At 34.6% G+C, this 27,053-nt stretch overlaps 1 protein-coding gene across 2 annotated transcripts in view; it reads right to left on the bottom strand.

Annotated features, from left to right (window-relative positions):
* SYT1 (synaptotagmin 1) overlaps positions 1-27,053 on the bottom strand; it is a 344,348-nt gene that overhangs the window by 129,371 nt on the left and 187,924 nt on the right. Inside the window, exons 3-6 of one of the 2 annotated variants that reach the window (XM_079141181.1) lie at positions 17,847-18,031; positions 11,833-11,955; positions 8,485-8,652; positions 5,029-5,196 (exon numbers count right to left, since the gene is read on the bottom strand). In XM_079141181.1, the coding sequence (XP_078997307.1) occupies positions 5,029-5,196; positions 8,485-8,652; positions 11,833-11,955; positions 17,847-18,031 (644 nt within the window). The remainder of the gene's footprint in view (positions 1-5,028; positions 5,197-8,484; positions 8,653-11,832; positions 11,956-17,846; positions 18,032-27,053) is intronic. The other variant, XM_079141182.1, reaches the window with a different exon arrangement.

Raw genomic sequence — 27,053 nt, 5'->3', positions numbered from 1 at the left:
TATGTGGCTGCTGTCTGTAAGGAGCATACAGTCTGGGGGTGGGGGGGAAGACAGACCATGAAAAAGTAAAGAAAAGCAATTAAGTGTGCCTTCCTGACATGCTATGGATGTCTTTGTTGCATTTCTCAAGTATGATAGACTGTGAGTGACTTGGAAGGAAGGTTCTTATTGGTATCATGCTTGAAGTTAGAGCAATTAATGTTTTATAACTATTTCCAAACAGAGCATTGATTTGTTGGGTGGAGATTCCCTGAGAGCATGAGTTGCCTCTAACTACTAAATGTACTTAGGAACAGCATTAATTCTTTCATGATCCTTGGCTGTAAAGATGCTGTAAGAAATAATAGCTTTAACCCATTCCGAAGAAGTATCGAGTAAATGACCACTGGAAACTGAAAAAAACTTCTGCCTTGTGATTGAACATGTATTCTCCAAATGCTTCTCTGTGAAGTAAATGTTTTTCTAATTAGGCTTAAAAATGTGAAATTTTCTTGCAAAATTGATTTTCCATTAAGGGACTAAAGTAGTTTCTCTTCTGCTTGGGTACTAATTAAATTATGTCCCAACTTGTTTTAATTCAGCAATCAATTTTTTTTTTTCCATTTGCACTGGATTACAGAATCTCATTTAAAAATCACTGTTTAATGAATTCCACACAAAGCAGAGGTGATAGACTTATTCTCTAATGGCAACAAAAGAGTACTGGTTAAGAGTTGAGAGTTTGCAACCTATCAGGACAGAATACTGAAAAAAAGAAAAAAAAAAAAGAAAAAAAAAAAAAAAAAAAAAAACCAAACCCCAAACCAAAAAGACTCAGACCCTGGTGATGTCTATGTCTTGTGCTGTTTTTAGAAATAATAAATAGTAGTGCAAGGCATGGAAATGTGGGGGAAAAAAAAAGGAACAAAATGCTAAAATAAAAAGGATCTAAATTCTTTGAGGATGCACCTGATGCTGGGTCCAGAACTGAGACAATTTCTAAGGTACTCAAAAACTTATAAAAAGAGAAAAACTGAATCATGGCTATTGAATGCAATATTTGAAATAAGTAAAAAATAAAATGAATGGATTATTCTAAAGGTATGACAGTTGGTTTCAGATTTAACTTGTGAGTGTATGAATAATTATTTTTTGAATGATTTAAAATATCTTGAAAAGTCAACATTGGTTGAGGATATACATATTGAAAATCTTTTGTAAGTAAAGGTACATGTTGATAATATAGGATGATTTTGAGATCTTATACTGAGAAAGGAAAAATTGATACAACTAATAGTTTTCTAACTGGTAATCACCTCTCAAAAACTCAAGATTTACATTTCTGTTTAAAAACAGAAACAAACAAACAAACAAACAAAAAAACCAAAAGAGAATAGTTGAGCTGTCTCTCACGTCCAATTCCACCATCATATTAGAAGGTGGGGAAGTGACAGGAGGGAGTAGTCAATCATGTAACTAAAAAAAAAAAAAGGAAAAAAAAAAGAGAGAGAGAAGCAAGTGAATAAAGCCAGTAAGATGACTTTCATTGTGTTAATTTAAGATACATTAACAAGCCAAATGGAAGTGTCACCTGCATGGAGAATCTAACAGCAGGTCCTGTTGAGGTTCTTCTCAGCACAGTTTCTGCTACACCTCCTCCTTATAAAAACATGCTTAGTAAAGTTCAAATGTAGCTCTTACACTATCTATGCTCTTTCCTATTCTTTACTAAGCGATTTGCACATTAACCGATCACTGAAATAACGCTTAATTCTTTAACTTAGACAATTGCTTCATCAACTCAAGGTCTTTATGGTTCTCATCTTCCTGGCAACCAAACTTTACCCTGTTTAAATCCAAGACTCTAACTGAGCAGCCTACTGTGGTTAACAGTTCCATTTCCAGATTCCAAAATTGCTCCTTGAATTCTTTTATCTCACTTTCTTTAGTATCTTTTCAACTCATGATGACATTAAAAATAACAGTTAACACTGTTAGATGAAAGAAAAACTAAAATTGTGAACAAAATTGCTCATGTAAAATGGAAAAACAATTTCTTTAAAATCATGAGAGCTAAGATTTCAACTTATTCATACAATTATAATTTTCTGCAGTTAATGGACAGTAGCATAAAAAGATGGAGCACATATCAGTGAGAATAAGTAATTCTTCAGATATGAAATGTATTTGGAATCTTATTTCCTTTATAGAAAAGAAAGTGTCTATCTGGGTCTGGTCAACCAGGAATAATTGCAAGCTAGGCATCTGCTTTATGAGGTCTCCTGTATCATAACAAAGGCAAACAGTCCCTCAAGTGAAAACCAAAAATGACTATTCTGGAGAAGATATCAAAGAAGAAAGTTTTTAGAGGGTAAAAATGTAATATTATATTTGCTATTTTCTATTAAAAACTTGGAGGACCATTCAATAAGCACATCAGCAGTGAAGAAAGAATAAAGAAGTAGACACAGATAGAAAAGAACAAACAGGGAAATGAAAACAGAAAGGAGAAAGAGAACACAAAAAAGAAGGTAGACCACAGACCGAGAATAGGAAATCTCTCATTTATTGAATAGACTGAGTACCAGACTTGGTGTTGGGTATTTCAGATTCTACCTCATTTAATTTATAAGTAAGATCAGGGATAGATGATGTTAGAACACTTTCTAGATTAAAAATCCTGAATTTCAGAGTGCTTAAGTGGCTTGTCCCAGGTCTTAGAGATAGTAAATGGATCAGTCAGACGGAACCCCAGAAGTGTTTGAGCTTAAGGACAGATCGTGCCCTAGAAACCAGAGTAGTTGAAAATAAGCAAGGCAGACGTTGGAGTTAAGAAGATGAATCAACCTCAAACTTCATGAAAACATAGTGCCTATTATTTGTCCCTTAAAAATAAAACCACTTAGCACAGTTCCAGGAGGATAGTAATGCATAATAAGTATTTTCATGAAGAACATGTATCGACATCATATCTATATCCAAATCTGTATCTACTTCTATACACATGTATTTGGTACTGGGTATTGAACTCAGGGGTGCTTTACCACTGACCTAGATCCTCAGTCCTTTTAAATTTTTTTAATAAATTTGAGATAGGGTCTTGCTATGCTACTGAGGGGTGGTATTGAACTTGTGATCCTTCTGCCTCAGCCTCCTAAATAGCTGGGATTATAGGTTCATGCCTCAGGCTCTCAGCTAGAATGATTTGGATGACAAAAGTCTTAGGGAAAGAAGACATAAAAGAAAGAAAGATGGGGGTATATAAGGTGGGGAGAACAAAAATAAGATTGTTTGGGGGTGTCTACCTAACCTTTCAGATTCTAGAATCAAATTTGTCAGCTTAGTTTTAAGTCTCAAATTCTGCCCATACTCAAAGGATTCTTGAAAAAGGAAAATCACTTGATGATCTAAATACCCTTAAGCAAAAATATTTTTCACCTTTCTAGAAGCCCACTGGGTGTGATATTGGAATCCCATAGCACTGATGGTTACTCAGGTAAGAGTAACTATATACCCTGGACAGGTCATCTTGTGAAGTCCACATTGGTCGTATTCTGATAATTAACTAATGAATCAACCAAAACCAGTTAATTAAAAACCAATCAGCTAATAAATACTTATTATGGTCCCACTTTATCTCCAACTAAAGGAATTCACAGTCAAACCTTTCAATAAAATATAAAAGTTTAATGAGACATATTACTGTTTTGTTAAATATTTAGAAACATCATGTTCAAAGGATTGACTGTTTCTTTTTATACAAATGTTGAACTTAATGTCAATATTACCTAACTCATAGGGAAGAACTACTTATGAAAATCATGAAATTTAGAAGGCAGTATTTTTCCTATCTTATTTTTGAGGATGAAAAGTAGGGCCAAGTCTATTTCAATATTTAAGAATGTCTATTTTGACTAACCTACTGGGATAAGATGTGTGTTTCTTCTTTCTAAGAGAAAGCAAAGCAATTTTGCTCCCCCTGCTTTTTTAAATAACCAAATAATAATTTTAGAGCACCAACAAAATTCAATTTCAGCATAGCAATCAACAAGCCTGTTCTGAGACCTTACCTCAAGAAAGTGGTGTCAAGTTAGCATCTTGAGATGGCTCAGAGAAAACCTCAGGCTGAGAGGGTTCCCAGGTAAATTGCTTGATTAGTTTCTCTGAAGGCTTGGGCCACTCTGATCTCTCTGGTGACCCCCAATGTGACCACACCTTACCAAATTTTAGGGAGTCCTAAATGACAGGCTTTTTGCAATATAGCCAATTGTCAGGACTCTGGGAAGTGGCTGGTAAAGGAGTTGCTTTAGGACTTTGGAGAAACTAAGAGTTGTTTGCTGTTCTGGTATTGGTCTGCTGAGACATCCACACAGAGAAAATACCAGTGCCAGGCAGGAGGAGCATAATCAAATAGAATTGATTATTATGGCGCTTCAGTGCACTAAGGATATTGAACTTCCCTTTTTAAATCACAGAAAAATACTGGGCTAAACTATTAAAGCTGGGGAAAAACAATGTGAAGAGTACTATAAAAATGTGAGTCATTTAAAAAATGGATTTAATATTGGCCTTTGTGAATTTTATTTGATGTTTCACCCATCACGCTCTGATATCTTTGGGAGAAACAATGAACTGTCTGCAACATACAGAAATAATCAAGGAAAAACTGCCATTTTATTTCTACTTTATAGCTATATAACCTACATAGAAAACAAAAAAATCATTGTGGAAAAATACAAAGAATAATAAGATGATTTTTCACTGTCCCTTTAAAGAAGTGTGTGTGTGTGTGTGTGTGGTGTGTGTGTGTCTGTCTCCAGGGAAGTTGGCTATAGAGCCAGTGCATGAATCTCTCTCTTTTGAACAACACTCAGAAGACCTGTATATACTTTCTAACCAGGTTATACAACACCCTGACCCTATTTTGCCAGCTATCAGCAGCTAGAAGCCCACAACATACTTGGTAAAAAGCATCTCTCAATAGGTTCATATATAAGCAGCAACTGGAGATATAGCTTGTTGCATCAGAAGTGCTAATGATTTTCTTACCTCTTCCTTCTCAGCACTTTGCAGATCACGCCATTCCTCAGTTACGTGACCGAAATCCACTGTGTTCATGGGGACTTTGAATTCTCCAATGATGTCATGCTTGGAGAAGCGATCAAAATCATACACAGCCATCACTAGAGTTTTGCCACCTAATTCCGAGTATGGGACCTACACAGAAAGAAATAGAATAAAATATCTGCTCACAAAAATGCTTAAAATCTGTTACTTCTTTATAGCATTTGATTTAATAGTTAGAGTAGATAAACAGAACAGGGAGATAATTTTGTGTTTTCTTAAATTGAGCTTTTTAACTAACTGAAGTTGAATCTACTTGGGGAAAAAATTGGAACTTGCCATAGATTTTTCACCTTCTTTTAAAGGTCTGAAAGTTATTAGTGTTATTAATAATGGTCCTACTATTATGATAAAAATACTCAAAGATTAATAAAACAACATATAAGCTCTGGGCACACTGGCACATGCCTACTGGCTTGGGAGACTGAGGTAGGAAATCACGAGTTCAAAGCCAGCCTCAGCAACTTAGGGAGACCCTATCTCAAAATAAAAAAGGGGTTGGGGATGAGCTTAGTGGTAAAGTGGCCTGGGTTCAATTCTCAGTACAAAAACAATAATGACAACAACATAATAAATAAGCCAATTGCATTTGACTACTGTATACGTTTCTCCTTCAGAATACTTTATTGTCATTGTTGTAAGTTATATCATCAGGCTATAGCTTACTCAGAAGCAGAAAACGTGTTTCAAAAGTTCCATTAACTCTTCCAAGCCATTGGAATACCAAAGCTTAATGGAGCAGCAACTTACTCAAAGGCATCCTAGGAACTTGAAAAGATTTAAATGAACTTTATAAGGTGCCTCACCTACTCTCTAAAATAATTTACTGATTGACATGCACTGACTAGAAAATTGATGTTTTGAATATTAGAGACTCAATATAATATGAATCTTGAAATTCACTCATAGGTATGACACTCTTTAGGATGAATAGTGGCAAAAGGCCAAGAACTGATGAATTCTCCAGCTGTTAGAATATATCTGGGACAGATGCTATGGGTTGGGAAGTTTATTAGTGACATTTTTAATATTCAGGGAAAAGCAGTGCAATCCAAATAAGCTACACTTCAGTAACTGGGTAGAAATGTCTAATTAAGAAATTGTGTAGACTTATATTAAAGGTTTGATCAATTTTCATACACTTTGTATTTTATCAATATAAATGGCTGTCTTATGCTCCAGCAAACATTTCTCAATTAACTCTATATTAAGAAGGGAAGGAGAGAGAAGAATATTTGACCATATATGTACAAGCAATCTTAGTTTTCCAAGGAGCATTTTCTATAATTTATCATGTTTGAAATCTGATTATATTATTAAAACACTGTGGTTAAAAATTAGGCATAATGCTTTTTCCATTTTAGAAGGAATCTAAAATAAACTCAAAGAGTCAGATTTTTAAGGAAGAAACAAGAAATTTTAGAATAATATAGATAAACCTTTAAAATTGTCATTATATATCTAAAACCTCTTTATGTTCTTTGATGATTATACTGAGATAGCAATGAACAGAAACCTGGGTTTGGAGTCAGAGAGACCTGGGCTTCCCAACTTTCTGGCCAAAGGACTTGGGGCAAATGAATAGACCTCAGCTTCTTCATCTATCAAAATGAGAAAATAATAGTATCTATTTCATGGGACCACTTTGAGGGTATATAAATATATGTGCAATACCTAGCATATAGTAGACACTTAAGGATTTATTACTGATTAATACCTCCATTCAGGAGGGAGTTTGTTTTGGAGGAAAAAAGATAACATTAGTTTGGGGCATGCTGAGTTCGTATTCAGTAGATGTTGACTCAATTTTACAGCCAATTATTTAAACTCTTATACTTTCCTTCCAATGTCATATTGCCCTTGGCATTTCAAGATATGTAGTCTACGAATGACTACTGGAAAAATTAACTGGTTCTCCTTTAAATTGGTATATTTCCTAAATGTATCCAAATATACTTTGAATTTCTTTATGACTTGCTTAACCTTGCTAAAATGAAATAAAATGGAACTTATAAAAGTTTACAGACAATTGAAATGTTAATTACACTTCTTGGAGTCATAGACATCACTAATAAAATTGTATTATTCTTATGAACAATTTCAAAATTATTTTTAAGAAAATATGTAGATAACTCAAAGAAAAGTCTTACAGTATTATTTCAAATAATTTATGATTCTGCTTACTAAATTCTAGCTAGAAACTGCTGACCTAAATAAAATGAATGTATAGGCAAATAAAATACTTTTCATTACTATTTGCAGTATTTTATATTTTGTGGTATTTTGGCCACATGATTAGTTCTTCCTAAGTTGAGAATTTTCAGATTTTTTTCCTGCTACTTTAACTCTCTGGATATAGAAAGAATGATGGATTTTAAATAATATTGCTCATAATAAAATAAGGAACTTTTATCTTAAAACCTGAAAAATGTTAGAGCGAATGGAAAGACACTGTTCCTACTCAAGATTGTAAACACATTTTGAGAAAATGGCTCATACCCTCAGCTCCATCAGGTTACGTCAGACCAGAATGTTTGCCAACAGAGGCTCATGCCACTGCTAAGCCTGGCTGATAGACAGGGTGATTTTGAATCAACCTGTTGGCATATTCACAAGTATTTCATTTTTCAGAGATGTATGATTCTAGGTAATGCATTACAAAAATCACACATCCACCAAAAGAATTGTTTTTATGAATGACTTTGAGCCAAAAGCTACAAAGATCCCTATGGCATGCAGGGCTTGTTTTCCTGATAAATTATTTGGCCAGAATCTCTCTTGGTTATTGTTTGTCAATTGAGATATCTTAAGAAGATGAAGAATATCAGGGAAGAGCCTAGAGTAAAGGAAAAATACTAGAAATGCTGAAAAACATGTGTTCATATTCTTCTCATGGATAAGAAAAATGATCTAGGGTATTCAAGTTCCCCTGTACATATAGAGTTTTCAGTAAGAGTCATATCTATTTGTACATTTAAGCATGAAAGAGTTTACTTTGTTCTGATTATAACAGGGTTTATCTATTTTCAGGAACTTGGAAATTCAGGGAAATAATGACTTCTTTTCTTTGGCTTTATTCTGGGTGTGTATGTTCAAGCCTATGAGCACATTTGAAATTGACCTAACTTTTGAGATGTGACCATGACACTATAGTCATGTTATCAGTCTATCTTCCATTCTGAAACGTGATGGCCAACTCCTACCTTGACCACATTGAAGCACAGTATAGAATCTTCACTAGACTGAAGAGAAAAATTGAAAATATTCTGAATACAACCATTGTTCTTGAATACATGTTCATGTGTGTGTCTGTGTCAGGATAAAACCAGTCTTTTATCTAAAACAACAAAGGAAAATTTATAAGTACATATGAAAAAATACCTTGAAAGTAAATTGCTCATTGAAGACGGGATTCAGGGTTTTTCGGTGGACTTTGGTCTCGAATTTCTTCTTTTTATCAGGCAGCAGAAACACTTTCACATAAGGGTCAGATGTGCCCCCCATGTCTAAGGCGGGCAGTTCAGCAGCCTGGATGATCCCTACCAACAGCTGAAATGAATGACAGAAAACAACAGGCACAAAAGTTGGTGACACTTAGGAAAAGACTGATTTGTTCACAGTGCTGCATATTGTGATTTCTCCTCATTCCTCTTTGCTTTCAATAAACTTTTATTCTCTTGTGAATCTGAACACAGAAGGCAAATGAAATGAGCTCTCTAGACTTCAGAAACCCAATTATGACAGATGCAGGCTCTAGGAAGCCAAGTTTTAAGCACAAAAGAGGCTTTTAAAAGGTTGCTGATTATAGTTAAATATGAAATTCATATTTTCAAAAGGGTTGCAATCAAATAACTTTTCAATTGCTAAAAGCTCTTGTGCATTGTTTTTTCTTTCCCGGGCATGATTTGTAAGTGGAAATAAATTGTTAAACAATCACAGGTCTGTAATTACAAGTAGAAAAATTTTGTTCTTTATCAAAGTCTCAGACTAGCTAAATAGAATTTTTTATTTTGGTTTAGCAACAGAAATCTCTTAGAAATTGGGTAGTATTTTGAGATTAAAAAGTAAGATATTCAAGTTTCTGTCATTGTTGATCTTCACTGTGTGTTAGTTAATTTTTACTTTAACTTACAGTAGAATGATTATTATCCAATAATTCTTGTGCTTAAACATTGGACATTGAAACAAAGAATTATAATTTAAGCTTCATAGAAAGGAAGGGGAGATGACAGGTATGGTTTTCATGTTAAATAACAATGGTACTGTTTTGTCCAAATACAACAGACATATTTGCATTTGTTGAAATCTGTTTTCTTACTAAGACTAAATATCATTATGAATATTAGAAATTATGGTATTGTTAATTTTTTTTGCAAAGAAAAAAGGTGTGAGTGGACTATTCCAGCTGTTCTGCCACCAGAGATTTTATGTCAGCAGACTGGTATAAATCCACATGGGAAACAAAAGTAGAACTTTTGTGATTCAAGGGACATACTGTCCTGCAAACGCAGTCACACCACAGGCTTCCACTGAAGAGCCTGAACATCTGATTCTGTGACTTTTTACTTAGTAGAATGAAAAGGCTAATTTACTCCCTTTAAAAAATTACACCCATTTTCTGAAAAACTTCCCTGTCATAGTCTTAAGTGCATTTTGGCTAGCTGTCTCAGTTTTTAACCTGGATCATACCCTGAATGAGTATGCTGTTTCCATTTTAAGTTTCACTATCCGTTTTGTGCCACCGTCTTACAACAGTGGCAATGATTGCTGGATTGTAGGTACACAAAACAGAGAAAGATGGTCCAAGAATAGCTAAAGTGGCTTTAGATAATAAAGACATGATTGGTGAAGCAAGTAATATGACTCTTGCTAAATTTGTATTTGGTATTTGCCTTTTTGTGACAATGTGAAGTAAGGTTTTATTTCTTGTTGCTTTTTATAACCAATTTTCTTTTGGGCAGTGAAAGCACTAGAAATATAATGAAATTCTTTAAAAGTAGAATATTTTTTATTTTAGAGATTTTAAGATATTTGTTAATAAGGGATGAAGTTACTTCCTCCAACCTCCCTTTGACTTCTGCCTAACAGATAAATATCACATTTCTTTCCACCTCCAAAGCTTATTATTTAGGATATTTTAGGGTTGTCTTTTAGTTTTCGCAGTGTAAGTTGACCTTTACCTTTCCTGGAGTACATAGATAATAGGAGATTTTGCTCCTAATCAAGTCCTGGTGCTAAAATTTTGGTAGAAGACATAGAAATGACCTTGAATGCCATATTTAACTGACTGTAAATGGTAACTATAAACTTGTATAAATCCATCATTATAAGTCCATACCTATAATCCAATATGCAGATTTCTAGAAAGTATTATGAAATAACTAACCAGGGCTGTAATGGAGCTGATCAAATAAAAATATTTTTCATATGACATTATTCACACATCCTTCATGGAGAGCCCTCAGAAGTTGAAAGCATTATTTGACCTGTCCATTCCTAAATAAAACAAAGAATTTCTGCAACTACTAAGAAATTTGACTTTGCCCTTGTTCATCGAAGCTGAGCGTTCATGTTTGACTCATTTATCATTCATTGCTCGTCAAACTGGGTATCATTAGCACATGCTGTATTAGTAGCAGTTGTATTTATAGATATTAGTTCTTCATTCCCTGAAATAATGAGTGAAGAAGCAATCTGTGCTGGAGAGATTTGAATTCACCTAGCTAGAGAATGGTTATGTTAAAAAGATTCGTACCAACCTAATTTTGAATTTAGTTTCTTCCACTAATTCTTATCTAGCTTATTAATTTCCTTCCTTCCTTCTCCCCCCCCCCCCTTTCTCTTTCTTTCTTCCCTCCTTTCTTTCTTTACTTTCTGCCCTTCCTTCCTTCCTTTTCTTTTTGGCTTGGCTGGAGATCAACACCCCCAACTGTGATTGTTAATTTCTTTAACAATTCAGAACATTCAGGATCATCTCCATCAAGATCATGGGTCCTAGAAATCCTTCAGAGACATATTTCTGAGCTACCTTGATAACAGGCAGTGGATAAAGGGTAGCTCTATTATCATTCATCTAAATGACACATTCCCACATTTTGAGAAATTAAAGTAGGAATGCCTGTTTTGTAGGTTTTTTTTTTTTTTTTTTTCACTTTCGGGCCACATTGAAGGGCACTAGAAATAAAGCGGGTCTTTCTACTTTTCCAGAATTACAATCCAATTAGTACTGTAAGTTTCACTTCATATCATGACATATATAATGTATTTGTACTTATAAAATTCATGGACCATTTTTAATTTTCCATCTGTGATTCCTTATCAAACTGTTTTACTATTTTAAATAGTAGCCCAACCCAAAGGCCCCTAATTTGGATTAGACCCACATAGTCCAAGGAAGGTTTTTCTAGCTCAGGCTGAGGGACCTGTCAGGGCAAGAGTGACTGGGAGCTCTGGGTAGCAGACTGACTGCTTCAAGTTAATTTGTATTCTGCCTGCTTGCTGGAAGTGCCATAAGTAGATGTAATCGGTTGAATACTGTGAATTCTAATTACCAGAAGTTAAATTAGCAAGTAGGGGACTGCCTGTACTTAGAAATTATTTCATCAATAGCTTTGATAATTGCATTTTCCCTCCCAGCAAATGAAATGTTTTAAGAAGTATCTTGCTTCAATTTCTACTTGGTAATTTCAGAAAATGTAATGGAATTAGAAGACATTTTTCCCCTCAGACCTGGTTATTCTGGAAATCATAATCCAGTGAATATTGAAGTTTCCCCAGTTTCTCCTCTTCTTTGGGTTCTTCTTTTTCTTCCCCATCAGTCAATCCAGTTTCAGCATCATCATCCTTAAGGGCCTATGAGTTGGAAAAGGGGTCATATGTGAATTAGAATGAATTTTCATCAAAATCCAAATTAAGCTTGTCCTATAGTCATACTTCCAAGCTGTTAGAAAGCAAGCACTAAGATGCTAGAAACCTGTTTGTCTGACACACATTCACATTTGCTGCTTACATATTTTTTAAATTCCATTAGTGCACGGAATTTTTTTTTTTCCCAATCAGCAAGCAACATGGAAGCAATGAAAGAAGCCCCTCAGAATATTGCAAGCAAAAATGTAAAATTGTTGCAAAGAAAATATCAACTTTAAATTGTATTTAGCTTTGATAAAACTGTTTCTTTCTTTCTAATGTGATAAACATGCTAATAACCAGGCCAGGTTTCACATTCTTGTGGTTTAAAAAGATGCTCAGCATCATGTAAAACATCATTGTTTCATGCAGTGGAGTAATTGATATGAAATGCATGGTCTTTTCTTGCCTTACTTCCTACGGAAAAGATAAGTAGGCGATCTTTAGATAATTTTCATTCCCTTTGTTGTGTATATACATTTGTAATTGTTAAGGAGAAAGAGGAAAAAAAACATGCCATCAGCAAATGCATGTTTAGAGAAAAGTTTACTTCTAGTTGAAGTTCACCATTTTATTTTCATAACAGCTCCACAGAAAGCTAGGCTGAATTAAATTGATTTAAGAGTCAATTTGATTATCAAAAGATAAAAAGTTATGCTTGCAATTTTGTCAAAAACTCAAATTAGTATAAAATTTATTTTGCATGAGAATAAGAATCATGGTATCAAACCCTCAAAATTCATTCTGACCAATGAAATATCTTTATTACTCCAATATAAATGCAATATATGCAATATAAATGCAATATAAATGCAATGTAAATTGAAATACTAGAAAGCCCAATATCACATAATGCATCCAAATGCTCCTTTCTTTTAAAAATCAAAATGTAGAATGTATTTTCCTAATATGCAAAACTTTTGCCAAAATTCAAATGTTAATATTTGGTTATTAATATTCAAAGTTTTCTGAGGATGTATATACTCTTATTGCTTTAAATGAATTAGACCAATTAGAAACATATGATTATTTAAAGTTAAAATTATGAGAAGTTATATCTCCCTGATGTAAATCCTAATATTGGCCATTTGCATCTTTTCTTATGGGGACTGCCTATATATATTCTTTGCAATTTTTTTTTCCATTGGGATGTTTGCTTTTTTCTTATTGCTGTGTAGAAGTTCTTTGCAGTTTAGTGGTCTTGATACTGTTGTTGCTAAATGTAGCAAGTATTGTTTCCTCGTTTTTTGCTTATGGTGTTTTCATGGCTTGTGTGCATGCACACATGGGTATGTATGTGGATGTATATATATTACAGTAGAATCTCAAAGAAATCAAGGTAAGACAGATGAGTGATATATGTCTGACAATGCAAAGGACTCTTAACTATTGTCAGCTCTTAAACTGAATCTGAGAATTCTTACAGAACTCAAATGCAAAACGCATAACCAGGCTTTATATAGCTCTCAGAGTTGTCAGACCATAGCTTTACCACCTTGCTATACCCATTGGCAAAACTACATGGTCTTTTTCTCAGTTGTGCTCATCATTTTCAGGAGATAGATTCTCTAAGCACTCACTCACTTGCACAGAGACACTCAGTGGTGCTTTAAAATGGCAACATAGTCCCTGAATTTACCGGATTTCCCCATTTCTTTCCCTCCACCTCACTAAAAAGTGGAGAATTAGATGCTTCCTAGATTCATAGAATAATGAAATTATTGAAATTAATGAAATTAATGGAATTAATGAATTCCACTCTTAGGTGAGAAGATCATATAACCAGAGAACTGAGCTGTGGTCAGAGGTGCTGCCCCTTTGTGCTTGTTGAAATTTCTCAGTAGCCTACAATGTGTGTGGAAATTGAAAATTACCACTAAAATATACATTTGTTTAGAAATCTTTTCAAATTTTGTTAGCCACACACCATTTAATTTAGTAAGTTTCATTTATACTTGGATATTCCCTTGAATATTAAGATGCTGATTTACTGATAGCCAAAAGCAGAAAACAATTTAAAATTTAAGAATTTACACTGATCTTTTAACTTGAGAGGTGATGATGGGTGGTGGACATTAATGGACTCTAGAGAAGTGACACGAAAAGACTATTGAATTAATTAGGGAACTTTAGGAAGTGGGTTCCTAAAGCCCTTTGAAAATTTGCTATTTATAAGTCTTTAGCGATGTCAAAGAAAATGTGCTTAGAAAATTAAATTAATGTAATTTGCTTTCTTGTAAGATTTTTATTTTTAAAATAATAAAATAATAAATGCATATATCTGTTTGAAAAATCTGTTACTCTATCATCACAATAAAAAATTCATGAATTAAAATACTTTTTTAACAGTCTCTTTCAGAACTGACAATTTATATATCATGTTTCAGCTCAGTACAATTTGAAACAGCCAAGATATTATATCTCCTTCTCCCTAAGTGGTTTTTTGCTGAAATAGAAGGTGCAGGACCATCTCTGCAATTATTTTCCATGAAATAGGGCTAAATTTTTGATAATTTCTCAGTGCTACTGTTCATCACTGAGGAGATTAAGTCTATTCCTGTCCCAAAGGCTGAACTTAAGGAAGACATTTTCTGTACCATTGCATTAAATTCTGACCTATTAAATCAGCAGCTATTATAATATCTCCAGAGCAATATTCCCCACCCAGCCGGGACAAAATTTGGAAGAAAAAGATTGTAAACCCAGCAATTCTTAGCTTTGATAAATTGTAACAGCAAAAGCTGTGCTGGGGACATGAGGACTTTTAAATTTCAAAGGTTTATTGCACATGTTTATGGTTTGCATTGACATTTACAAGGTGCTTAGTTCACAATCATCAGAAGGAGCATTTGTTCATTCTAAGTCAACATTGTTCTGTTTGGGATTTGATAAGGCTCACTAAGAAGGTAGCATAAGCGACTGAATTTTCATTCTAAGTCCACCATTTAGAAGTTGAGCTTTCTAATATTGTTGTATTTAATCTATGTCAGAGATGTTTCAAACGAAAACATGTTATCTCTGAAAAATCAGTTTAGTTCAGCCTTTTGATGTGTGTCAGAATGGTATGCCCTCAGCTGGGGAGCCCCAACTGCTAGGCCACAGATATACCTCAGCATTGACTAGGGATGTCTAAGTAGTAGAGGAAACCTACCGCAAGGGACAGTCCAGAACAGTCATGAGACACAACACAGATAAGGAGGACATAGAAGGAAGAAATAAAAATTAAAATATCCACACACATTAGTGAGTACCATGGAGAAATGACCTTCCCAGACCTATAACTACACCGAGATCCTCCCCTCCACATGTTTAGTGTTCTCAAGATTCAAGGCACACATGTGTCTTATACAACGTACATGTGTTATCTACAGTTACTTTTGCAGTTATCGCTGAATGTTTTAAAATTCTTGCATGTTTGTAAAACTATACTAATAGAGACATGTAGCTATGAACACTGCAATTTGAATTTCTGTGAGTCTGATATGGATTGAAATAGGAACCACTAATTTCCTTAAAGCCTGAAGAGTGTAAGAAATATCTAAAAACCACTCAGAGCTATCTTGCTTTTAAGTGAGAAAGGCATAAACTATCTTCATTTGTCTCCCCCATGGTCAATTCAATATCCTGCTTAAAATATTTTGGAAATGTAATTTTTTAAAAATAATTTTAATTTGTGTTTATGCTAATTTGAATTCAGATTATTCAATGATCAACAGGTTACATATGATCCTCCTAAAATCTGCATATTCTATTTTTCTTCTTTAGCCTTCTTCTTTATAGAGTGTTAGAACCTATTATTAATGACTTTGATCAGACTCAAATAGTAGCATAAGCTACTGTTATATAATTGCTTATCAATGAGACCTGTTCTTACTTGTCCAAAGTACATTTTATTTGTATACTTAATTGTTCTTAACTTAAAAATAAGATCTAAAGTCCTAAGTGGACTTAAAATGAATAAAAATACCTTTTTGAGTGGTCAAAATTCTAAATACTTTTCAGTAACATATTATTTAAAACTTCCTCATTTGACAATTTTTTTTTCTATCCCTCCCTTCTAAAGCAATGGGTGATTTACGAAAGATTTACCACCATGAAATCTTTATTGGAGGTCTTGGTCATTTATCCAGGTTATAACGGGTAATAAACACCACCACTATGCTATAAATTATAATCTTATGTCATACAGAACAAATTCCACAAATAAAAATAGAGATTCTTATTCTATGAAGAAATGCTGTAGTTATAACTTAATATTATTTAGTGCTTTTTTAAAAAAAATCCCAGGACACAAGGAAATCACATTTAAATTTTATGGTAATTATGAAAATGATAGCATTGTATACGTAAATTATTGTTTTCCCAGATAGTGCTAAAATAACATACATATTAGTTCAGTCCATTTCCATCTAGGAGATTATTTCCATACTTAATGTCCTTAAAATGTTTAAAGAAATCTATCAAATTCTGCTTGCTATGGTAACTGTTAAAATAAAGCAAGACATGAAAAATTTCAGTTTCTATTTAACAAATTAACCAAGAAAAACCCTTCTTAGACATCTGTCCTTGAACACATGTGTATGAGCTTCTGTACCTATGATTAGAAACTGTCAGAAAAATTGACCCCTTGCTTCCCTGAGCTCAGGCCAAGCTCTCTGAGCATGAGGACAGGCACTGCGCCTTCCCCTGACTCTGAAACCCAGCAAAAGTGCAGGGAGTGAAAAACAAGCCTGCAGGAAATCCGTGTTAACAGATATTACAGTGTCTTCAAGAAAAATTGTTTAAAACTTAAACTGAGTATGTGGCTACGTAGAAAACTCTGCAAATGTTCTTAAAATGCTTGTCCTAACACTGGATCCAACTGTTCTTAAGGAGATTCACAGATTTGCAAGTTCAGTTGATAGTAATTAATACCATAAGATGAATTGATAAAACTGCCCACAAAGTTTGCTATGGGAATCGATCGCTTTGAATTATCTGATGGGAAACACTGATAACTGCAAATGTCTTTTCTATTACAAAATCTCTACATTTCCATTTTTATACGAGTTAAATATTCTTTGGAAATATTCACTGTGAATATTATTTGAAAAAGGAAGAGGCATATATTATCATTATTAGTAGAAGACTTTATCTTGAACTAAATTGTCCAGTTAATTTAGTTGAAAACAGACAGCAACATAAAGGAAATCCAAACAACTTCTTTAGACTTAGGAAGACAATCCAGCCCAGTGGATTTTATAATCAGCATTGTGACTTTAACTGTTCATAAGGGAGGAGACAAGAATTTTTTCGAATTCTGTTCTGTTCTTCAGTACTGGTTCGTATTTCCCTTCCCCTAAATAAGTCATTACTCTTGAGCACTAATTTCTGGGTTGAATGGATATGTAAGAAATGGCAACTTTCACTGAGCATGCTGGAGAGCTCTGAAACCCAGTTATTTAACAGTCACTATGAACAGTGAGAAAGCTGAAAAAATCCCTTTCCCAAGAGGGAAATCATGCAGATACTCTTTTTTCCTGTTTTTGCAAAGCTGTTAATATTGCTAAACAGATGAAATAAAATATCAAGGCATCATTTCATATGTTGCACCCATGGTGTGGTGTCCCATGGTGGTGGATGCCCTCTTCTCCTGAATATGCTCAAGGACAAGAGAAAAATCTGCCAAATGTTTCCTTGACATGTTAGGATGTTGAGCAGACTGAAAGAATTGTGAAGCATTGCTACAACAATGACATGTGGTCACAAGTTATTTCTATAATCACCTGGCACAAAATAGTAAACCATTTAGTAATTTCTGACAGAGTCCATGGATAAATAGCAGATATGTACATTACCTGATCTTTCATGGTCTTCCCTAAGTCTTTCACATCTTTCATGTTAATGGCATTCTTTCCTCCCTTTTCCTTTCCCTTCTTCTTGTTTTTCTTTTTGAACAAACATTTCTTACAGATACAAAAGCAGCAGGTCAGAACTAAAAGGACCGCAACTATGGCTATGGCGATTAAGGCCCACGGTGGCACTGAAAGAAAAAGAACAACATGCACACAGAGCATTAGTCATAGCACTAGAAGTGCAGAACCTTCCAACCTGTGGACTATAAGGATGTCCATTCCTTCCTTTGCATTTAGTGAGCACTTATTATGCTCCGGGTACACCGTTCTATGGTATTTTATTCACATTTTTTCCTTTGTCTGGAGTGCTTCCATCTTTTCCACTCTGCCCTTCTATATATTTTCTACTGTCATTTCCTTCTGATTGTTTTCCCTGTTGCTCCAAGATAGATTTCCAATAATTAATCCCTTCATTTATCAGAGCATCGCTCTGTGGTTTGATCACTGAGTTTAAATCCTGCCCTCATAATTTACTAGTTGTGTGATCATAGTCGAGTCATCCAACCTCAGTTTCCTCTTACGTAAAGTGGAGGTAAATCAGAAGAAACCTCAGAGAGTCCTTAGGAGGTGGAATAATAAGATGTAGTACCTGGCAAAGCAAAAGCTTGATAAATGTTAGCTGCTGTTATTCATCTATGGAATACTAGGTATTATCTTAATATGTTCTGGCATGAAGGAGGAGCAGATATTAATCATATAAACAGAAAAACAAGGGTAATATTATAATGGTAGCGAAGTCGAGGTGTAAGTTCTTAGTCTCTGAATATCAATCATGGGTGATGTACATCAGGGGTCTCCAGAGGTAGGGAAGTAGTAGTATGTTCAGGAGCTCCTAAACCAGGTTCATGCATAGCCCCTTAGCCACTGTGTGATTCTAGTAGAATTGTTTAATTCTGAGTTTCTTTTTCCTCCATTATAAAGTGAAGATTATAGTGGTGTCCATTTTATCTGTTTATCACCTTTATTAAGGAACTAATAATCCCAAAAATCTTAGAATGGCAAAGAGCACATAGCAAGAGCACAATTAATGTTAGTTATTATTTCTTTATCTTCAAGGCACAGGACTCACTATTGTGGGTAGTGCCAAGGGTATATGATGGGGACATGTAAAATATGCACATGGATACACAGAGGTGTTCAGTGAACATATGGAGGGATTGAAAGAAGGAAGACATTAGGCAAGAGGAGACACATCAGATTTATAGGCTCTGTTTAAAATAATAAAGCATATATAATAAATATACTCAAATAAACCTTTAGTTCCCTATTACAGTTGTCCATCTGCTAAAAGTTAATACATTTTTATTTGGCATCTCTACACAATATGCTTATAAAAAATAAAGTTTCTTTGAAACCTTTAGGGTTTTGCTTTGACTAGAAAGGAATTATTCATGATTCAAATCAGTGCTATTGAGATTAATCAGAAGTAATTAGATTTGTCTGTTGTAATAAAAAAAAAGATATTGGGCACTGAAATGATAAGAAAAAGTATAATTTTCTCCAAGCCACATAAACATCATTAGTGCCAATGATTGTTGAATACAAGTCAGGAGTACTTTGATAAAGTAAAAGCACTTAAAATTAACCTCTCTTCAAAACTGAGAAAACCCACTCTTTTGTTTGCTCTCCTTCTGCATGTAGCTTTACAGCATTGAATATTCACTCCGCATACTATCCTAACTGATGACTGGATATATGACATTAACCTAAGGACATATGAAATTACGACTTTTGACAATGTGCTTTCAGGCACAGAAACACTTGTGTGAATGGACTTAGAGATAAGTCCATACCCAAAGACATGCTTCCTTATAGTTCTCCAATCTCATTAAACAATGCATGTTTTTTTAAAAAAATGCAAATTAAAGTAGCTCATGTAACCCAATGATATTATTCATAATAGTTCATTTAAAAGCTTCTACCTCTGCTCCTGTAGTTAAAAATCCTGCCATGCATGAACGAGAGGGCCCAGTATTCATTGCAGGCAAGACGCTTTAATAATGACCCTTCATTTTGAACCTTGTAAATTATTCTTCCAGTTGGATTTTTGTGATAGTCTCTCAGAGAGCTACATAAAAGTCTCTTAAATTACACAAGACAAGATGGAGAGATCTGACAGATTCACAAAAAGAAAATAGTCAACGCAAAGGAACATTGTTTAATCAAAAGAAGTTAAAGAGATAGGGATATGGAATTACAGGAAGCAATTTGAAATGGTGCAACTTGGAAGGTAATTTAAAATCACTGGAAAATTTTTATTTTGTTACTTTTTTTTTAAGTGCTGTTGCTTTCCAGATTTGCTTTCAGTGGGTCTTCTGAAATAGCTTAATTTTAATTTAGAATATGCTATGTTGAATACAATATAATTAACAGAAGTTTCCTCACAATTTACTGACACTTCTAGATAGAATAAAATAACCCCTTGCCAGGTGTGGTATGCACACCTTTGATCCTAACTACTTCAGAGGCTGAGGCAGGAGGATCCCAAGTTCAAGGTTAGTCTGGGCCACTTGGTGAGACCATCTCAAAAACAAAGAATCCCTTAATGTGATTATTTTGTATACTCATAGGAGAACCTGATTAGCTGACAATAATGTAAAGACACAGCTATTTTAAATAAGTAGAATTATGTGCATTGAATGTTCATGTTAAAAAATTCACTTTATAGAATATCCAAAAATTTAAAATTTGGTATATACTAAGAAAAAACATTACAGAGTTAGTCATTTACAATATATGCAGAAATGTATTTCAACATTCATGAGCAAATCTCTTGAAATATGTTTTGGATTATACTAAAATTTATTGAAGTCCTACTTATTATATACCAATAACTGTGCTATGGTTTTACATACATTATTTAATCTTTATAGCAGCATTGTCCATTATCACCTTAATTTTACAGAAGAAAACCTCTATACATTGAATAGTTCGAGAAATTCAAATATGTCTTTAGGTTGTTAGGTTGAAATTTATGTATTAAAAATGTACATGAAGGAAAAAGTTCTTATCTAGTTTTGAAGTTCTGAACAGAACATTTTATATTAAATCCAGTGAAGCAAATAAATGACAGTATACAATGGTGGCAAGAGTGATTTAGTTAATATAAAATATAGTTTCATCAAAATACTGCTAGTGGCAGAAAGTTTTCATCTTATTGTTATTGCTATCCAACGATCATTAGATGGAATTTTATAAGAATTTTAACATTTAACTTAAAGGCTTTCGGCAGAAAATAACAGACTAGTATAAAAACTCTTTATTAAAAATGTTTTTATTTTTGAGTTAATAAATCAATCTCACATATATTATTGAACCCAACAGTAAGTCGATGCCTAAGAAGTAAAGGAAAGTTAACCCAAAACTGCTTCTGGGTTTCAATTTAGAACTGAGGGTAGGCAGAATGATTGTCTTTTTCATTTCCTAAAATGCCCTACTCAGTGCCCAGTGAGTATTAGGTAGTTTGAGGGAAACCCATGAAGCCATGTTTTGAGCTTGCAGACAGTCCTTAGGAATGCTATCTCCAGGGGCGTTTCCTTAAGTCTGTTAGTCTTAGCTCCTTAGCTCTGATTCCCTCCTCCTCTTCCCCATTCAGTTAGTTGCTGCTGTCTCCTAGGCTAGCAAACATTTGGTAGGTTACTGCTTGGGGATGTGGTTTAATCCAGGGTATAACTCACCAGTGTTTTGGCCTCGATTTGGCTTTTAAGGGCAGCTTTACATTATATGTTAGTTTCATCCTCATTCATCATATTCAAAAACAACTTCAAACTCACATCTCGTTCACAGGATGGGCTGCTATATTTTCCTCTCTGAGAAATATAAGCTTATACTTTTACATTAGTCTTAAATATTTTAACCCAGAACTTTAAGACAACATAGGTTATACTGTTGCTATGGTCCCTACAAAAATCAGACTTCAAGCACTTTCTACCTTTGACATATCTCTATTTTGTCAAATGAATGCCTCAGCAATGCACAAACGTCCATGGAATTAACTTTATGAATAATCTCTATAAATTTTCATTCTTTTATTTATTGAAGCTTTCTGCCAATTTCCAGTTTCTACCCAAAAAATCCATCATCTTTTTATATAACAGTGATTCTGCAAGATGCAGAATACAATATGAAAATAATTATTGTGCTATTAAGTAGTAGGAAAACTAATCTGTGTTTCAAAGCTTTGCTTTTGAGGCTGTTTATAAATAATTTTCTAAAACATGCAAGGATAATAATTTCCTAAAAGATGGCAAAAAACAATAAGCCTTGCATTTTAAAGGCTTTTCTAAATTATAGAATGCAAATGGAAAAAAAAAAAAACAACTCTGGAAATATGTGGATTAATATACTCATTAGTCACCTCTGGAGACAGGACATTAAATACAAATTTGAAAAAATATACAAAGTCATGTAGAGTATAGCTTAAGGTTAAACCAACCAGTCAGAAGTCAGAAAGAAGAATTCTCATTATAGGCTAAAATGACTTCAAACACTACCAGTTTTTGGTTCTTGAGTATGAGACAAACTTCTATTTCTTCATTCTTCAGAATGGGAGTTCTAAATCTTGATCATATGTCCTTTGAAAAATATGATAAAAATGGTGAAATCTTCTTGGGAAAAATACATGTGTTTGGGGGTACAAGTTTTCACACAGTTGGTAGCTTGGGGTCCCCCAGTCATAATCAAAGTGCTCAGGTCTAGGATGCCACTTGACTCCAAAATAAAAACTCCTCTCTGGTGGTGTCCGTCCGCCCAGGGAATGAGGTGGGCTCTCCTTCAGCTGGTTGTTTAACCTTTCCTTTATTTCTCATTGACAGTGTGCTGTGTGCTTCAACGGTGTGGGGGTGTAGGTGGGAGAGGAGAGAGCTGAGAGAACAAAGATCTTCTCCTGGGAGCTTAGAAACAGCAACTCTGAGAAAAAACTAGAAAGAGACAGGAGGCAATGCCAACTTCATGTTCGGTGGAGCAGGAGGGTATCTGGATTACAAAGGAGGGCAAGATGAGGTTTTCGTGTGCTCTGAAGCCCTGCTTGCTGCAGTGAAAACTGCATTTTTGGGATTCCAAGTTCTCTTCCTCCTGGCCTCTCTTATGTCCATTTTTTTTTTCCCCTTGGGTATTTTAGATTCCTTTTAATCTAATTTATAACCCACTGACTACCTTGTTAAACAAAGTTCTCAATAGGACACAGACTTGTCAAAATTCACATTAGATTTTAAAAAAAATTTAAAAACAGTTTTTAGTTGTAAGTGGACACAATACTTGTATTTATTTATTTGTATGTGGTGCTGAGGATTAAACCCAGTGCCTCACACGTACCAGGCAAGCTCTCTACCTCTGAGCCATGACTCCAGTTCAGATTTTTTTTTTTAATTGTAGTAAAGAACTTTTCTTGTAGTAAACTCATGTAACCTTCTCCAAATAGCCTTCAGGAATCCTTTTTTAAGGCGGCATCTCATATTCTCCCCTCACATAGAGTTGTTTCACTTTCCAATTTGTGTTTCTTTATTTTTTTTAATTTTTATAAAAATTTTAAATTTTTTACAGACTGCATTTTGATTCATTGTACACAGATGGGGTACATCATTTTGTTTCTATGGTTGTACATGATGTAGATTCATACCATTCGTGTAATCGTATATGTACATAGGGAATGATGTCTGTCTCATTCCACCACTTTTCATTTCCTTCTATATAATCTAAAGTTCTTTCATTCTTCTCTTACTCCCCATCCCCCACCCCCATTATATATCATCATCCACTTATCAGGGAAAACATTTGGCTTTTGGTTTTTTGGGATTGGCTTATTTCACTTAGCATGATATTCTCCAATTCCATCCATTTATTTGCACATGCCATAATATTTTTCTTCTTTATGACTGACTAATATTCCATTGTGTTTCTTTATCCACTCATCTGTTGAAGGGCATCTAGGTTGGTTCCACAATCTAGCTATTGTGAATTGAGCTGTTATAAACATTGATGTGGCTGCATTACTGTAGTATGCTAGTTTTAAGTCCTTTGGGTATAAACCGAGGAGTGGGATAGCTGGGTCAAAAGGTAGGTCCATTCCAAATTTTCTGAGGATTCTCCACACTGCTTCTGATAAAGAGCAAACTGGAAGATATGCCTTGGCAAGTTGCTGTAAAGGTGATTCAAGTCATTAACAGGTCAGCAATAGACCTGTGGCTTTCCAGGGTGGATGACTGGTTAATTGGATTGAGGGAGAGACTTAGTCATTCATCCCTGTGGTGTCTGTTTAACACATTAATGCTTAGTATATTCCACTTGGGCAGATTTGACTAGCATACAGGAACCAAATTATGAACAATACTATGCAGCATTTGTGTATCAAAGTAAATGGGGTTTCTTGCTAGAGTCTGATTCTGGGTCATCACGGCAACCTTATTCCACATGTCAAATGAGGGCTTTTTTAGACTTTTAAGAAAAATCTTAAAATTAAATAAAATGGGGAATTGACCCTTCTTTGCCCCCCAAACTCTTAAAAATCTGTTCATTAACAAAAATTTCAGCAAAATATATAATATCTTTTATATGTACAAAGTTATAACTCAAATTCTGATAAATTTTTACCAGAATCTATTTTCCTTAATCTGATTTACTGTGATGTTGAACAAATTCGTATCCCCTATTGAATAACATTAAAGTTACTGACATTTCTCACTGAATGCAATGTTTAGTCTTGATAACAAGAGGTTAGTTGACTGAAGGCCATTTTGTCTGCCCAGGTATTAATCAAGTAATTAATTTTATAGAATGCCTGTAATAATAATAATGGACTGCTTTTAATGATAAAGCTAAGTCACCCATATCTTCACAGTATTGGAATGTCTGAATTTGATATGGAAAATGATGTCGGTCTTTGGGCAGAGATAAACCCCAGCACAACTTCCAGAGGATTTAGATAAGGCTCCACAGTGAGCCCAGGAGCTTGCTAGCTGCCGGCCCCAGGGAGCAATGCATTGGTAAACATAGAGGGTGCCAGGTAGGTTGGCAGAGGTGAAGGCAAGCCTTTGGAGGTTTGTAACAGTTTTTCAATCACGCTGTGGACAGCACAATTTCGTGGTTAAAGGGAAATCCATTTATCCTATGAAATTTGCAGCATGTCTCTCTTGAGTTCTGATTCCTAAGTTCAAGACTAAACACAAGTTATGATTCAGTTTTTTTTTTCCCCCTTCCTGGAAGCTAACTTTCTTCTCAACTTTTATATGAGAAATCTTCAAAATAAGCAGCTCTCCGATTTTGATCCCATTCATATTTGGTTTTATTTTGATGCCGTGAACTGGTTAAAAGATTCTTTAATTTGTTTTCATCTTTGGCAAAGATGCCCAAGGAAAAAATAATGTATTCAGAGAATTGAACATGCCCTCTTGTTGTTAACTTTTGGGTAATTCAATATTTGAGTATCTACTTGTTTCTTTTCTAAGCAATTTAATCTTATTAAGATAAAATTCAGTTATGATAAAAGCACATTTGCTAAAAGGGTGGATATAGTCCCTGCAATTTTACAATTTAAGGCCCTGGTTATAAGCAAGAAACAAACAAAAGTACCACTTAGGCTTATTATCTGTTTTTTGGAAGGATTTTCCCCTCAGTACATTCTGTTTATTATTCTAGAAACGAGTGGGTGCATTTATAGAATTCCTCATAAGTTGGAGAGATTTGATTGCACTGACAAGAGAATTGTGTGGTTGCTGTGCATGAGTGGAGAACAGGATGTTTGAATCTTTCTAGTCATGAGAAGGAAGAGTCAGGCTCATTAATTTCATTACTATACAAAGTGACAGGTAGACAACAGTGAAAACAAAGCTCCTTGCCTGTCTAGCTATCCACAGGACATTTTTCCTTGATTATCCAATGGATCCCTACTGCTATAGACCAAACATCAATTTTCCTCTCCAACTGTTGTTTTCTGTGTTTATCTCAATTTATTTTTCTCTATGGCAATTTCATCTGTCCATTTCCCAATTTACAGCACCATTTTTTCTTTTGGTTTCTTGGTTCTTGGATTTGAACTTTTATCTTCACTCTCTAATGCCCATGATTCTGGGTTTCCTTTCTGATCTTGTTTGAAGGAGCTTCTCTATACCAGTCAATTTCATATATAGTAATTTTTTCTTTATGATTAAAAAAAAAAAAGTATCCTTTTGTTTAGAGTTTGTATTTATAAGCACTGTCACTGTGAGGACATGACCTCGAAGCCCTGCATGACTCATGCTGGTTTTCCGAGTCACACATAAGAATGTTGATTTCACTTTGCTTTCTTTTCTTGGCCAGAATCAGAATACTTCTGACAGATCCTCCCAAATGTCAGCCTGAGTAGTGACACACATGAGTCCTTGATTTCTTTTCTCATCCACATTTATTCATGCCTCTGCCAGCCACCATCATATATCAACGCTTATTTTCTAGCGGATTCGTGACTCATCTTAGCACAGGAAGGCCACCCCCAGAGTGATACTGTTATCTCTTTCCTCTGCTTATATGAAGCAGGGCTTAAGCTGGGTACATGGCAAAACTTCAGCAAATGCTAATTGAATACATGAAAGTATAATTAGAGGCAGAGAAAGCTTTCTTTAAATATTGTTTACACATAGTTAAGGCCTGGCTCCATTGAACACCTTGTTAAAGCTGAATGGTACACTTAAAACATAAAAGAAATCAGGTGCAGTGGCACATGCCTGTAATATCAGAGGCTTGGGAGACTGAGGCAGGAGGATCGTGAGATCGAAACCAGCCTCAGCAAAAGTGAGGTGCTAAGCAACTCAGTGAGACCCTGTCTCTAAATAAAATACAAAAGATAAGGCTGGGGACGTGGCTCAGTGGTGAGTGCCCCTGAGTTCAATCCCTGGTACCCTACCAAAAAAGAAAAAAATATGTATACTTGGAACAAATCCTGATGAAATTTCAGAGATGCACCGACTTTTCCAGATCATTTAGAAAATTTGAGCAAGTATTCCTTGCTCTTTGGTTTAGATGGACACGGCAATAGTAATAGGCTCCTTTTTTCTGTTAATTATTTTTCCTAAATAATTTTTCTGTGGTCTGACCCATTGAAAAGATTCTCTTATATTATATTAGTAATGCTAATATGGCTTCCCCCTTCTTGCATGAAGGACTTGCAGTGTTTATTAT

Source organism: Sciurus vulgaris, assembly GCF_902686455.1.
Source record: "Sciurus vulgaris genome assembly, chromosome: 5".
NCBI classification, from domain to species: Eukaryota; Metazoa; Chordata; class Mammalia; order Rodentia; family Sciuridae; genus Sciurus; species Sciurus vulgaris.
Note: the sequence above shows the minus strand (reverse complement) of the source record. Positions and strands in the feature narration are given on the sequence as shown.